This window comes from Acomys russatus, chromosome 20 (assembly GCF_903995435.1).
Source record: "Acomys russatus chromosome 20, mAcoRus1.1, whole genome shotgun sequence".
Lineage (NCBI taxonomy): Eukaryota > Metazoa > Chordata > Mammalia > Rodentia > Muridae > Acomys > Acomys russatus.
The window spans coordinates 404,548-418,675 of record NC_067156.1 but is presented as its reverse complement, the minus strand read 5'-3'; the positions used below and the strand labels follow the sequence as shown (position 1 = coordinate 418,675).

At 39.8% G+C, this 14,128-nt stretch overlaps 1 protein-coding gene across 3 annotated transcripts in view; it reads left to right on the top strand.

Moving 5' to 3' along the window:
- Nucleotides 1–14,128, top strand: part of Usp14 (ubiquitin specific peptidase 14) — a 32,764-nt gene that overhangs the window by 6,623 nt on the left and 12,013 nt on the right. For 2 of the 3 annotated variants that reach the window (XM_051163067.1, XM_051163066.1), the window contains exons 4-7: nt 4,517–4,621; nt 5,634–5,737; nt 12,213–12,271; nt 13,429–13,559. In XM_051163067.1, the coding sequence (XP_051019024.1) occupies nt 4,517–4,621; nt 5,634–5,737; nt 12,213–12,271; nt 13,429–13,559 (399 nt within the window). The remainder of the gene's footprint in view (nt 1–4,516; nt 4,622–5,633; nt 5,738–12,212; nt 12,272–13,428; nt 13,560–14,128) is intronic. The other variant, XM_051163068.1, reaches the window with a different exon arrangement.

Sequence of the window (14,128 nt, the reverse complement as noted above, 5' to 3'; positions counted from 1 at the left end):
GTATTAAGAACATTCATTACAATTAAGTGACCCAATTATTTCATCAAAATAAATTCAAGTGTCTTTTTAAAATTTATTTATTTATTTATTTTTGAGACTGGGTTTCTCTGTGTAGCCTTGGCTGTCCTGGACTCACTTTGTAGACCAGGCTGGCCTTGAACTCAGAGATCTGCCTGCCTCTGCCTCCCTGAGTGTTGGGATTATAGGCGTGTGCCTCCACATTTGGGCCTAAGTGCCCCCTTTGAATGTGTATTTACAATTGTTTAGCACCATTTATTTACAGTTCTTGCTGCCACAACTGATTCGTTTTAGTCTTTCTTGAAAATCAACTACAGAGCCATCTTTGAGCTTTTGTCTCATTATCTAGTTGATTAAAGTTACATTAGCATGTGTTCTTGATAATAAAAGCAAGTAAGTATGAAGTAAGATACTGTGAGTTCTCTACATTGTTTTCTTTTTAAAAATATTTTATATTCAATTATAATTTTAGAAGAATCTACATTTAATACTAAATCTGTGAGTGTCATATGCTTCCTATTTGGTTTAGGTCTTTATTTTGTCAGAGCAGAGCTGTAGTGTTTAAGTATAGAGACCTTGCCTGACTTTTGTTAGATTCTAAGAGTTTGATGTTCTTGCGTAGCTGAGACAGTGTTTTTACATTCTCTCTCAATGCTCCTGCCTAGCATGTAGAAATATAATTGTTTTTTAAATGTTTGTTTTTATTTTGTGATCTTAATTCTCTTGATTGTTCCACTAATGTTTTTGGAGAGTGCATTGAGGATTTTACATACAGAGGAATAGTGTCCTCAAATAATGAGTTTACTCTTCGCTGTTTAGTCATTGTGACTTTTATTGAGGTATAATTGATAAACAAATAATTCCTGTTTTTTTTCCCCTAAACTTTTACTAGAATTCTAGTATACTATTAAATAGAAAATTGTGAGGATGGACATTTTGTCTCAATTCACTAAGATTTAAAATTATGAATGACTGTTAAATGTTAAGTCTTTTTCTGTTTTGTTAAAATGATCATTTACTTTCCCACCCCCCACCCCCCAAATACTTTGTTCAATTTCATTGTTATCCATCACCCATCCTCTGTGCTTGGTACTGGGGATGGGATCTTGGGTCTAGTGCATGCTAGGCAAGCTCTTTATCACTGAGGTGCACGCAGTGTACTCTCACTGATTCTCAAGGCCCCTTCTCCCCCACATTTCTGTAAGTTGCCCAGGCCAGCTCTGACATCCTGGGTTTAGGCAGTCTAACTTCAGCCTCAAAGTATGGGATGAAGAGTGCGTGGGCTAGGTACGGATTACATGCCTTTAACTCCAGTCCTCTGCAGGCAGAGGCCAGCCAGGCCTGTGAAGGAAGACTGTGCCAAAACAAAAAAACACACTTAGCCCCAAAGGAGTTCTTCTATGTGGGATTTATTTATTGATGTTTGCCATATTGAGATATTAAAACTGAGATATTTAACAATATTATTCATTCATATAAAAATAATTACAAAGGGAATTGCTGTTGGCTCAGTGGATAAGGGTACTTAGCCAAGCCTGGTGACCTGAGGTCAATCCCTTGAACCCATATGGTAAAAGGAGAGAACTGACCTCTGCAAATTGTTTCTGACCATCACATGTTGTGGACACACACACACTAATTAAAATCAAATTAAAAAATTAAGAAAAGTACGTAGCCTAGTCTCTGACTCAGTGTTTACACAAGTAATTACCTTAAGTACTAGATCACTTAGTGGAATATAAATTTCATTGCCTTCTCATTAGAATACAGAACACAGGTAGAGATTTATCTGTGATAATATTTGTGAGTTTATGACTCTCAAAGAATCTCAGGGCCACTTGGGAGGCAGAGGCAGGTGGATCTCTGTGAGTTCAAGGCCAGCCTGGTCTATAGAGCAAGTGCAGGACAGCCAGGGCCACATAGAGCAACCCTGTCTCAAAAAAATAAAAAAAAGAAAAGAATCTCAGGGCCCAGGGGATGTTCACAGAAGCACCTAGAGTGCTGTGATTGTGTGAGAGGAAACATTTATCTCCTTAATGTATTGCTGGGTTCCGTTTCTCCCACTCCCACTACCCAGTTTCTCTGTGTAGCCTTGGCTGTCCTGGACTTGCTTTATAGACCAGGCTGGCCTTGAGCTCACAGTGATCCCCCTGCCTCTGCCTCCCGAGTGCTGGGATTAAAGGCGTGGGCCATTGCACCCAGTCATAGACTTCATTTTCCCCTTGATTTATTGACTTACTTTGAGACAAGGTCTTTAGTTTTGTAGGCAGTGGAGGATGGCCTTGAGTTGATATCTTTAGCCTCCTGGCTCTGGGATTAGAGGCCTGTGTTACTACACCTGGCTAGTGTATATTTTTATTTTCTTTTGTATTTCATTTTCTTGCCAGAATTTTGCTGAACTCTTTTGGAGAGTTTAAGTATTTCTTCTTTGTTAATGAATTAAAGATGCTCTTTAAATATATGAAATAATTTACAGTGAGTTGTTTTGGACCAGATTTTCTTTGTGGGAATTTGTGTGATTAATTTTAACTTCTTTTTTTAAAAAAAGATTTACTTATTTATTATGTATATAGTGCTCTGCCTGCATGTGTACCTGCATTCTAGAATGTTATATTATAAATGGTTGTGAGCTACCATATGTTTGCTGGGAATTGAACTCAGGACCTCTGGAGGAGCAGTTAGTGCTCTTAACCTCTGAGGCATCTCTCCAGCCCCTAATTTTAACTTCTTTAAAAGATGTATACTTTCTCTTATTTTCTTATGTAGGTTTTGGAGAGGGTATTTTCAAGGGAGGGAGGGAGAGAGCGAGCATTGATCATCTGTCCTTGCCTTCCACTGTGTTTGAGACAGGGTCTCTTTGCTACTGTGTAAGACAGGGTAGTTGGCTCCTGAACCTCTCAGATTTTCCTGTACCTGCATCTTTTTGCCTAGGAACCCTGGGATTAGAGATGTGCACTACTGTGCCTGTTTCCATGGGTTCTGGTGATTCCAACTCAGGTCCAGGCTTATGTGGCAAGTACTTTTATTTATATTCCCAGTCCTATAGGATGACTCCCAAGTTCTAGGATTAGAACTTATAAGGATGTGCCATCTTATCTAGCTTAATATTCCTTCATGATTTTTTTTTTACTGAGTATTAATGAAATATTTAAATATTTGTTTCCTTATACAGCTTTGCAAAAAGTTTTGTTAGTTAGTGATGGTTTAGTATTGCCCTGCTATTGTATTATAAAAAGTTCATGGAGAAATATAAGAATGCAGGTTTGAAGGTTATTGAATTAAACATAGGCATTTGTGCATGCATGTCTTCTTTTTTTTTTTTTTTAATACTGACTGCAGTTTTCCCTCCCTCCACTCCTTCCATCCCTTCTCTTCTACCTACCCTTTCTCCAGCTTCTGTTTCCTTCCCTTCAGAAAAGAGCAGACCTCCCAGGGATAATCAACCAAACATAGCATGACAAGTTAAAATAAGAGTAGCCACATACCCTCACGTTAGGCTGGATGAAGCATCCCAGTAGGAGGAAAAGGGCCCCAAGAGTAGGCAAAAGAGTCAGAGACAGCCCTCCACTGCCACTGTTACAATTCCTACAAGAACACCACCCTACACAACTGTAGTGGATGTGCAGAGGACCTAGCTCAGACCGGTCGGGCTCTCTCTTTGTTGCTTCAGTCTCCCTGAGCACCTATGTGTCCTGCTTAGTTGGTTTTTGTGGACTGTGTTCTTGTGGTGTTGACCCCTTGGCTCTTACACTCCTTCCTCTCCCTCTTCTGTGAGGTTCCCTGAATTCTGCCTAATACATGACTGTGGGTCTCTGCATCTGCTCAATTCTCTATCAGTTGCTGGATGAAGCCTCTGATGACAGCTGGCTAGGTACCAGTCTATGAGGACAGCAGAGTGTCATTAGGGATCATTTTATTCATGGACCTTTTTTTTTTTTTTTTTTTTTTGGCCAGTAGAGTTTGATTCTATTCTAGGCTTCTGGACTATCCAGCTTCTGGTTCCTGGCCTGTCTGCCTGTCCTGGAACTCTTTGTAGACAAGGCTGGCTTCAAACTCAGAGATCCACTTGCCTCTGCCTTTTAAGTGCTGAGGTTTAAATGCATGATTTTTTTTTTTTCTTTTGGTTTTTCAAGATAGAGTTTCTCTGTGTAGCCTTGGCTGCCTTGGACTCACTTTGTAGACCAGACTGGCTTCAAACTCAAAGATCTGCCTGCCTCTTGCTGCTGGCATTACAGGCGTGCGCCACCATGCCTGGTGCTCATAGATATTTTTAAGGTTATAAGTTTGTTCACCTTACCAAAGAAACACAGGCCCCTTTAAAGTCACCGTTCTTCAGCTACCACCAGGGCTAGGCTGCCACACATCTGCTTTGTGTAGATTTACTTTTTTTCGGTTAGTAGCATCACGCTGTAGTATGATTTCTTTTGAGTTTTCCTTTATTGACCATAACATTGTCAGCGTTTGAAATATTTTCATAAATGTATTTCTTTTGTAACAGGGAATGACTGTACTAATGATGGGGTCAGCAGATGCTCTTCCAGAAGAACCCTCTGCTAAAACTGTCTTCGTAGAAGACATGACAGAAGAACAGTTAGCAACTGCTGTAAGACATACCAGGTTTTATGTTGGGTCACTACTTTTTGAAGGACAGTTATTAAGATGTCTTCCAGAAAGTAGTATCTAAAGGTTTTGATTTAATTATTAACATTAATGTATAATGCTAGCAATGAGTAGAATTTTAATATTTTTGAAACTAGCTTAAATCTGTCCTATAGACAGCTCATCATAAAAGTCAGGAGTTCCTTGATATTATATACTTTATTATTGCTTTTCTTAATTTACAGGTGATTTTAAGTTCAGCTTAACTTATATTTAGCATTACATATGATATTCCTAATTCAGGGTTTATACTTTTATACTTCAAAGCTGTGAGATATTTTAGACTAATTATTTTATAGTTGAGGTGTTATAAAATGCACACATACCTATACAGCTATTTACTGTGCTTTTACTGGTATTAAGGATCAAACTAAGGGCTTGCTAAAGCAAGTTCTCTCCCACTCAGCAAGTTTTCTCCCACTGACCTATGGCCTGGCCTTTATCCCAAAAGTAAATGTAAAATCAATATAGAAAGTGGTCAAGACATGTCAAAGTAAAGCAAACAAATACCTAGTGCTGTGTATGTGTTCTGGACATGAGGGGATCTTCTGAGACAGACTCACTGTTGCCCAGAGGATCTTGAGGTTGTAACATCCCTTTTTTCTGACTGCTGAGATTGCAGGCATGCACTACCAAGCCCAGCTCATTTGTATGTTTGTTTTTGTGTATTTGTTTTGAAGTCTTTCTATGCATGTTTTGCTACCTGTTTTCTTGCCAGGCGAACAACTGATAGGGTTGTTATTTTATTTTGTAGAAGACAGTTAAAACAATTGTTTCCAGGATGATGCAAGTGAAAGTTTCTGTTGGGAAAAACAAAACACCTTTTTAGTGTGAAGTTAAAGTACTAGTTGATAGGGCTGCTAAATGATTCTTGACTCAGAATGTGAACTTTATTGATGTATGCATGTCATGTCCTTTTATAAATGTGTTTATCCTACTCTGTCCCCTTTTATCAGATGGAATTACCATGTGGATTGACAAACCTTGGTAACACTTGTTACATGAATGCTACAGTTCAGTGTATTCGTTCTGTGCCTGAACTCAAAGATGCCCTTAAAAGGTAAGACTGGAAAGAAGTGGCTTAAAGTTGGGCAGTGGGCCTTTAATCTCACACAGCAGCAGTCAAATCTCTGTGAGTTCGAGGCCAGTCTGGTCTACAGAGGGAATTCCAGTATAGCCAAGGCTACACAGAGAAATCCTGTTTCAAAGAAAATAAAACAACACACACACACAGGGAGAGAGAGAGAGAGAGAGAGAGAGAGAGAGAGAGAGAGAGAGAGACAGAGAGAGAGAGAGAGAGAGAGAGAGAGAGAGAGAGAGAGAAGTTTTTTAAGTCTCTGTAAAAGTTTTTTTATTTGGATAAGTGGTACTGCTTTCTTTTTTTAACATCATCTTTGAGATACCAGGTCACTCAATGCATTCATAATTTTTATTTACAGAATTGTATAACTTACCACACTAAGTTTTGAAAACCTATCCTCTCCTAAGAAAGGAAATGTGCCTAGGCACAGTAGCAAATACCTTTAATCCCAGCACTCAGGGGCCAGAGGCAGGTGTGTATCTGTGTTGAAGACTAGCCTGGTCCACATGAATTCTAGGCCAGCTACGGCTATGTAGTGAGACCCTGTCTCAAAATAAAAAAGAAAGAAAGGAAGGAAGGAAGGACATGTGCTTGCCGTTGTCACTTTTATTTTTTCCACCCACCTTCAGCAATTAATTTACTTTTTATTTTATAAATTTGCCCATTTGAGGATATGTCATATAAAAATACCCATAGGTGACTTTATTCATTTTCCATAAGAGTTTCATGCAGAACATGTATTATTCTGTTACTATTTCATGGTATACACATACAATTTTATTCATTCTGTCGATAGACCTTTGTATTGTGTCTACTCTTTGTTATAAATAATGCTGCTATGGGCTTTGTTAATTTCCTAATGGTATGATAAAATATGAATATACTAGCAGATTAAAGAGGAAAGGGTTTGTGTAGGAGGCAAAGCTTAGAGAAAGCATTGGAAGGACCAGGTTTGTTAAACACGTGGGCCTGGACCTGGGGAAGGGTGGAATGGCTGTTGTCTGGCAACCTAGTGATCTTTTTGCTATTCTATGGAGCCAGCATTCCCGAATCCCCTAGCATTGTTTAGGCCCTTACCCTCAGCTTAGTCTCTCAGTGAACAGAACCTGTCCTTACGAAAAACGTTTGCTTCTTCCACTAATAGATTCTATCCTATGCTTATTACAGATCCTCCATAGGCCCATGTTTTGAGTACTGTTACCAGTTAAAAGAACTTATTCTTACTGTAAAGGTGACAGGAGTAGCTATGCCTAAAGCTTTCCTGTGATAAGCATCATATGCAAACCTTTTCTCAAAGTTTCACTATGTTTCAATGTGTTAAGAAAAATAAACCCTGAGGTCACGCTCTTGAAGTTTTGACTCTAGTACCTGCTAAAATGGTGCCGACCCCGAGTTTCATTTTTCACCTTGTTTTGCTGCTGGCCATGAGGCTTATAGGGTCCCTGGCTGGTTTATTTTGGCTTACAGTTACAGAGGGATGGTGTCTACAGTGGTGGGAAAGGCGCGGCAACAGTGAGGCATGGCTGCAGGAGGCTGGAGTGCACAGGAGGCAGAGAGGGAAACAGGAAGTGGTACAAGGCTATAAACTCTTAAAGCCACCCCGATGGTGTATTTAATCCAGCATGTTCTATAACTTCCCCAAATAGCACCATGAACTGGGGCTGTGGGCTCCATCTCTCATTCAAACCACTACACGCATTCATAGACAAATGTGTGGACAGTCTGCTTTCATTCCTCTTGTTTATGAATGGATTGCTTAGTCATTGGTTAACTGTTTACGATTTTTGAGAAACTCAGAAATTCTTTTTTAAGAGAGTCTGTACCATTTTGACATTTTATCAGTAGTGGAAGAGGGTTCTAATTTCTCTTTGTTCAGTACTTGATACAGTCTGACTTTGATTGTAGCCATCATACAGGTGTGAAGTGTCACTGATTAGGTTTCTAATGTCTAATGATGAAGAGCATCTTTTCAGGTGCTTAATGGACATTTGTATATGTTTTGAAAATAGCTGTTTAAATTGTTGGCCTTTTTTGTTTTTGCGTTATTTGCTCTTTAAAAAATTTAAAAATATATTCTAAATTGACTTAACCAGATAATTTGCAAGTACTTCTTTATTCTGTGTTGTTTAACTTTGTCGATAGTGTGTTTACAGCACATTAAAAAATATTTTAATGTAGCAGCCGGGGAGATGGCTCAGCGAGTGAATATGGTTGACCTGAGTATAGTCCCTGGAACCTATGTAAATTGCCAGATACAGTGGCATGCATCTGTAATCCAGCACTCCTGTGGCCAGATGGGAGGCACACAGACAGGCAAATGGCTTGGAAGCTTACAAACTGGCTAGCTGGAGTACGCCTTGAGACCTTCCTCAGCAAATTAGGAAGAAGGAAGAAATTCCTGGGAGTCTTCTGATCTTCACATGTGCTCTGTAGCATATGAGCTAACACACAGTAAATGAAATACTTTAATGAAGTTTCAAGACAGGGTTTCTCGGTCCTAGACAGCTTTGTAGATCAGGCTGGCTTGAACTCAACAAAGATAGATCCTCCTGCCTCTGCCTCTGCCTCTGCCTCTGCTTCCCTGAGTGCTGGGATTAAAGGTGTGCACCATTGTACCCAGCTAATTTTAATTTCTTATTTTATCTGATACTTTAGGTGTCATGTTAGAAATTAACTCTAATATAATATCAGAAACATGTTTTTTGTTTTGTTTTGCTTGAGATTGGATCTCTGGCTTTCCTGGAACTCACTGTTTAGACAAGACTGGTCTTGAATTTATAGAAATCTGCTTGCCTTTATGTTTACTGGGATTAAAGATGTGAGCTAACATGCCTGGCCATATATATGCATATAAATAATGTAGTTCTTCCAGCATTGTTGGTCAAAAACTGTTCTAACTCATTCAGTTGTCTTAGTGGCTTTGTTAACATAATAGCTTATATCTGGGCTTTTAATTTTGAACCCTTAACCTCTACATTTTAAAAAGAATGAAAACTTTGTTTTTGTATGCCATCATACAAATGAATAAGAGTCATATATGCTTTGAGAACCTATGAATTAGTCTATAAATCTCTTCTTAGTGAGCTGGGTGTGATGGTGCATGCCTTTAATCACAGCACTTAGGGAGGCTTCCAAGCACCCACATGGCAGCTCACAGCTGTCTCTCTCTAACTCTAGTTCCAAAGGATTGGACACCCTCTTCTGCTTTCTGTAGGCACCAGAAACACAGACACGTGTTGTACATACATATATGCATACAAAACACTCATGCACATAAAGTAAAATAAATGAATCCTTAAATGCTGTAGAGGACCATGAGATGTCTCAGTAAAGATGCTTGCAGCATGCCCTAAGTTCAGTACCCAGGATCTGCACTGTACAAGGAAAGAACTGATTTTTTTTTTTTTTTTAGTTTTTTGAGACAGGGTTTCTCTGTGTAGCCCTGGCTGTCCTGGACTAACTTTGTAGACCAAGCTGGCCTCAAACTCACAGTGATCCGCCTGCCTCTGCCTCCCAAGTGCTGGGATTAAAGGTGTGTGCTACCACGCCCAGCAAGAACTGATTTTTGACAGTTGTCCTCACCGGTGGCGTGTGTGCACGCGTACGTGCACACACACGTACACACACACACACACACACACACACACACACACACCCCACAGCTGCCACTGCCACCACCACTACTGCATACCTTTTTCATTTTTATTCCTGCTTAGTAACATGGCCTGATACAAATCATAGTAAGCCTTCTGTAGTTCTTCAAAATACTGTGTTTTTTTCTTTTAAAGACATATTTCTCTTGGTGAAAATATAAGAATTATGTTTTTTCAGTGGTTAATAGTTATTTCTGTAAGGTTTCATATCCCTTTCTAGTCTCAGATTAGTTGGTATTCTTATTCTATTAGTTTCTACAGATTTATTTATTTATTTTTCTAAATGTTCTTAGACTCTTAATTGTTTAGTTTTTGAATCTATGGTGATAGGTTAGGTGTTTTTATTTTTATTTTTTAATTTTTTGAGACAAGGTTTTTCTATGTAGCCTTGGCTGTCCTGGACTTGATTTGTAGACCAGGCTGGCCTTGAATTCATATCAATCTGCCTGCCTCTGCCTCTGCCTGTTGACTCTGTTTCTTAACAATTAAACTTTATTATACAACCCAACTAGCTTATACAAGAAGGAAAAAGGTTAAAGGGACAAAAGAGTGAACCTTCCGGTAGCCATTCCATGAGACAGGCCCTTAGGTGTCTCTCTGGCCCACGGGCGCTCCAGCCCAGGCTGAACTTTTTTTTTCCTCCCCAACTGCTGGTGAGGGTCAATTAGAAAGACAATAGTCCAGGTGGGGTTCCCAGGTCTCCTTCCTGAATTCCAGACCCAGGCTGACACCACTCAGTCTGTCACAAGGTATTCATGGGGTGCCTCAAGGGTAAAGCCCGCCAAGATTGCTCCCACCTGTGACAAGGCTTATTCTTTCCCACATCTGCCTCCCAAGTGCTGGGGTTAAAAGTGTGTGCCACCATGCCTGGCTTAGGTTAGGCATTTTAGTTTGACAAAATTAGAACTTTTCAGATCAAATTTTTATAATGTTAAAAGTATTGTTTTATGTGTATGAGTGTTTTGCATCCATGTATGTATGCACCGCAGGTGTTCCTGGTTTCCTTGGAAGCCAAAAAAGGGTATCAGATCCCCTGGAACTGGAGTTGTCGATGGTTTTGAGCTGCCATGTGGGTGCTGGGAATTGAACCTTGTCCTTTGCAAAAGGACCTCTAAACTGCTGAGCCATCTCTCCAGTCCAAAATGTTTAGATCAATTTTTCAAATTCTCTAATGTTTCTTATCAACATTTTCTTTGGGACAAACTTCATTGTGCACTCATCTGTCTGTCCCTAATTAATTGTTCACTACTTTTTCTTGTGACTTTCCAGATAGGGCTGTGCTTTTATAAATAAATCTTTTGTTGTGTATACAATGTTCTGCCTGCATGTGTGTCTGCCCACCAGAAGAGGGCACCAGATCTCATTATAGGCGGTTGTGAAGCCACCGTGTGGTTGCTGGGAATTGAACTCAGGACCTCTGGAAGAAGATCCAGTGTTCTTAACCTCTGAGCCACCTCTCCAGCTCCCCTGTGCTGTGCTCTTTAGCTTTGTTGTTAGTCCTATGTTGATTTCTTTGAGATTCTGAAGTATTCTTGAAGATGTTCCCTGTTCCCACTTCAAAAGGTGTCATCACTATAGTGATGACAGGAAAGCAAAGTCCTTAAGTTAGAGGTAATTTAAATATTCTGTGCCCTCTTTCCTGTGTGTGTGTGTGTGTGTGTGTAGAGATGTGAGGAAAAATTTTTTTTAAGCAAAGCATTTTTGTGCTGTTAAATTGAGACGTATTTTATGTCACAGGGACACATGCCATGCATGTTTGGTTTCCTTGTTGCATTTGATTGTTTTGACAGATGTGAATGCTCTATAATCTACTTTCCTGTCAAACTAGAACATTTCAGATTTCAGAAATTTATGCATTTTCTCCAGTTAATAATTCTCATTCCCTCCAAAGACCTAGGATGTCATGTTACTTTGCAGTCCTGGAGTGCAGACAGATCATGCAGGCTTTTCTTTTTGGGTTAGCTTTTTTTTTTTTTTTTTTTGGTATTTTGAGACAGGGTTTTTCTGTGTAGCCTTGGCTGCCTAGACTCACTTTGTAGATCAGGCTGGTCTCGAACTCACAGAGATCCATCTGCCTCTACCTTTCTGAGTGCTGGGATTAGGCTTGGGTTAGTTTTTTTACTCAACCTAAAGCTAAAGATTTATCAAGGTTGGTTATGATTGTGGTTCTGGCTGGTCTCTTATATTAGTTACTCTGGGCCAGGTGTGGTGGTACACGCCTGTAATCCCAGCTCTCGGAAGGCAGAGGCAGGCGGATTGCTTTGAGTTTGAGGCCAGGACAGTCAGAGCTAGTACACAGTGAAACCTTGTCTTGAAAAACAAATAAAAATGACAACAAAAATTAATCTAGTGGATGTGTAGTAGGAAAGCCATGTTTTACCATAGAGACATTGTCATGAATGGAGATTGAGATTTTTTCTGGGGTAATGGTGAGAAACGACCATGGTTGGATATTTTCCTTTGAGCATCAAAAAGCTGAAAGTGAAAATGGAAGCCCTTTACTAGAGCCTTGAAGCGACCCTGAATTATTTATATTAGACAAGTTAATGTTGGAAGTCGTCATGCAGCTTTTGCTCCAAGCAGTAATATACAGGAAGTTAGTGCAGAGTCTGGGTGTGTGTGCTTTTAATGTAAAGACCCACTTAAGGTTCATTGTCCTCACATGAGCAAGACCAGAAGGAAAAAAATGCTTTGAGAAATTTGAATTAAAAAATTGAGTCCTAAAAAGTTCTTTCAACTAATTTCTTCTCATCTTAATTTGAGGATGGATTTAATCATGTTGTTTTGCATTATGTTCCTAGGTATGCAGGTGCCTTGCGAGCTTCCGGGGAAATGGCTTCAGCACAGTATATTACTGCAGGTCAGTGTGTATACTGTTATTTTATATGTATATGTGAGTGTGCAAATGTAGCGCTCAGAGGGCAACTTTAGTGACTTGGTTCTCTTTGGACAATGTGGGTCCTGGGGGAATTGTATTCCCATTTGTTAGGCATGGCAGCAGGTACCTTTACCTCTTGAACCATCTTTCCAGGTGAAGCCATAGTACCTTTTTTATTAAAAAAAAAAAAAAAGGCGGTGGGGGGGGTGGGCATGGTACTACAAGCCTTTAATCCCAGCCCTTAGGAGGCAGAAGCAGGTATAGCTCCTCAGCTCAGACCTGTCTTGTGTTATAATTTTGTTTGCAGGTTCTATTAGTTAAATCCCTGGGAATGACATTAAGGGACCACAGAAACAAGTTTTAGTAGTGTTGATGTGACTGTTACAAAAAATCTTATTTGATGTTAATGAGGAAGTAATATGTATGAAAATAAATCTTAATTACTACTTTTGTGGTGCTAAGGATTGAACCTAGGGCTCATGCAAGCTAAGTGTGCTCTCTACTACTAAGCTCTTTGTTGATATTCTTTAAAGGTTAGAAATCATGCGCTTCTTGACTATGTGAGAGGAATCTGACGTTGTAATAATTTATATGATTTTACTTTATGTGCATTGGTGTGAGGTGTCAGATCCCCTGCAACTGGAGTTACAGACAGCTGTGAGCTGCCCTGTGGGTGCTGGGGATTGAACCTGGGTCCTCTGGAAGAGCTGCCAGTGCTATTAATCACTGAGCCGTCTCTCCAGCCCCCTGACTTGGTAATCAATGAATAGCCTCCACTTTTTTTTTTTTTTTGCCTCCACTTTTTTTATTACTGAGACAAGATGTCTCCATGTTGTCCAAGTTGGGTTTAAACTCAAGATTTTATTGCCATAGCCTCTTGAAAAATGAGATTATAGGAGTGTACCACCATGGCTGACTAGAAATGAGTCAACTCATAAGTAACTGGACTAGATAAGGTTTTATAGCTGGCTGTTTTTCCTCAGATGCTTTATTGAAATGTCAGTCACATACAGTTCATCCATTCGAAGTGTGTCCACCAGTATTCATAGTGCTGTATAAGTTTAGAACATTTTACCAGTATAAAACAGCCATATAGTAAATGTGTTACTGTTTTTCTAAACCTGTGTTTTCTTTTCAAGCCCTTAGAGATTTGTTTGATTCCATGGACAAAACTTCTTCTAGTATACCACCGATTATCCTACTGCAGTTTCTGCACATGGCTTTTCCACAGTTTGCAGAGAAGGGTGAACAAGGACAATATCTTCAGCAGGTAAACAGGGACAGTTTTCTCTCATTTTGTAAGTGAAAAACTCAGATTATCTTTACATGTTTGTATGTGTAAATGTGGCTATACACTTGTCACAGTGTGCATGTGCTGGTCAGGGGACAACCTCTGGTGTTGGTGCTTGCTCTCCAACTTGAGGCACCCAGTGTTGCTTTTCCACTGTGTGTTGCAGGAGAGCTGGCACACAGGCTGCTGAGGATGCTCCTCTGCTGGTGGGAGCACTGCGGTTACAAACGCTCACGATGTGGACATGGGCTCTTCTTCTTACTGCCCTTATTCTTGGACAACGAACACTTTCCCCACTTAGCCGTTGCTCTAACACAAGGTTTTTTGCACTCAGTATAGTAATTGGAATATATTTGGAAACATAGGTATCACTCTGCTCTTGTTCGCATCAGTATCTCTAACCTAGTGTGTGGCCATAGTCTTAGCTGGTCATCTTGATGTTTTTAATCCCAGCATAGTTTGTCACACAGGCCCTATTGGAACCTTTTCTGTTCACTAAATTTTAAAATATCTGCAATTACTCTAGCCCAATTAGCACAAAAATCTAT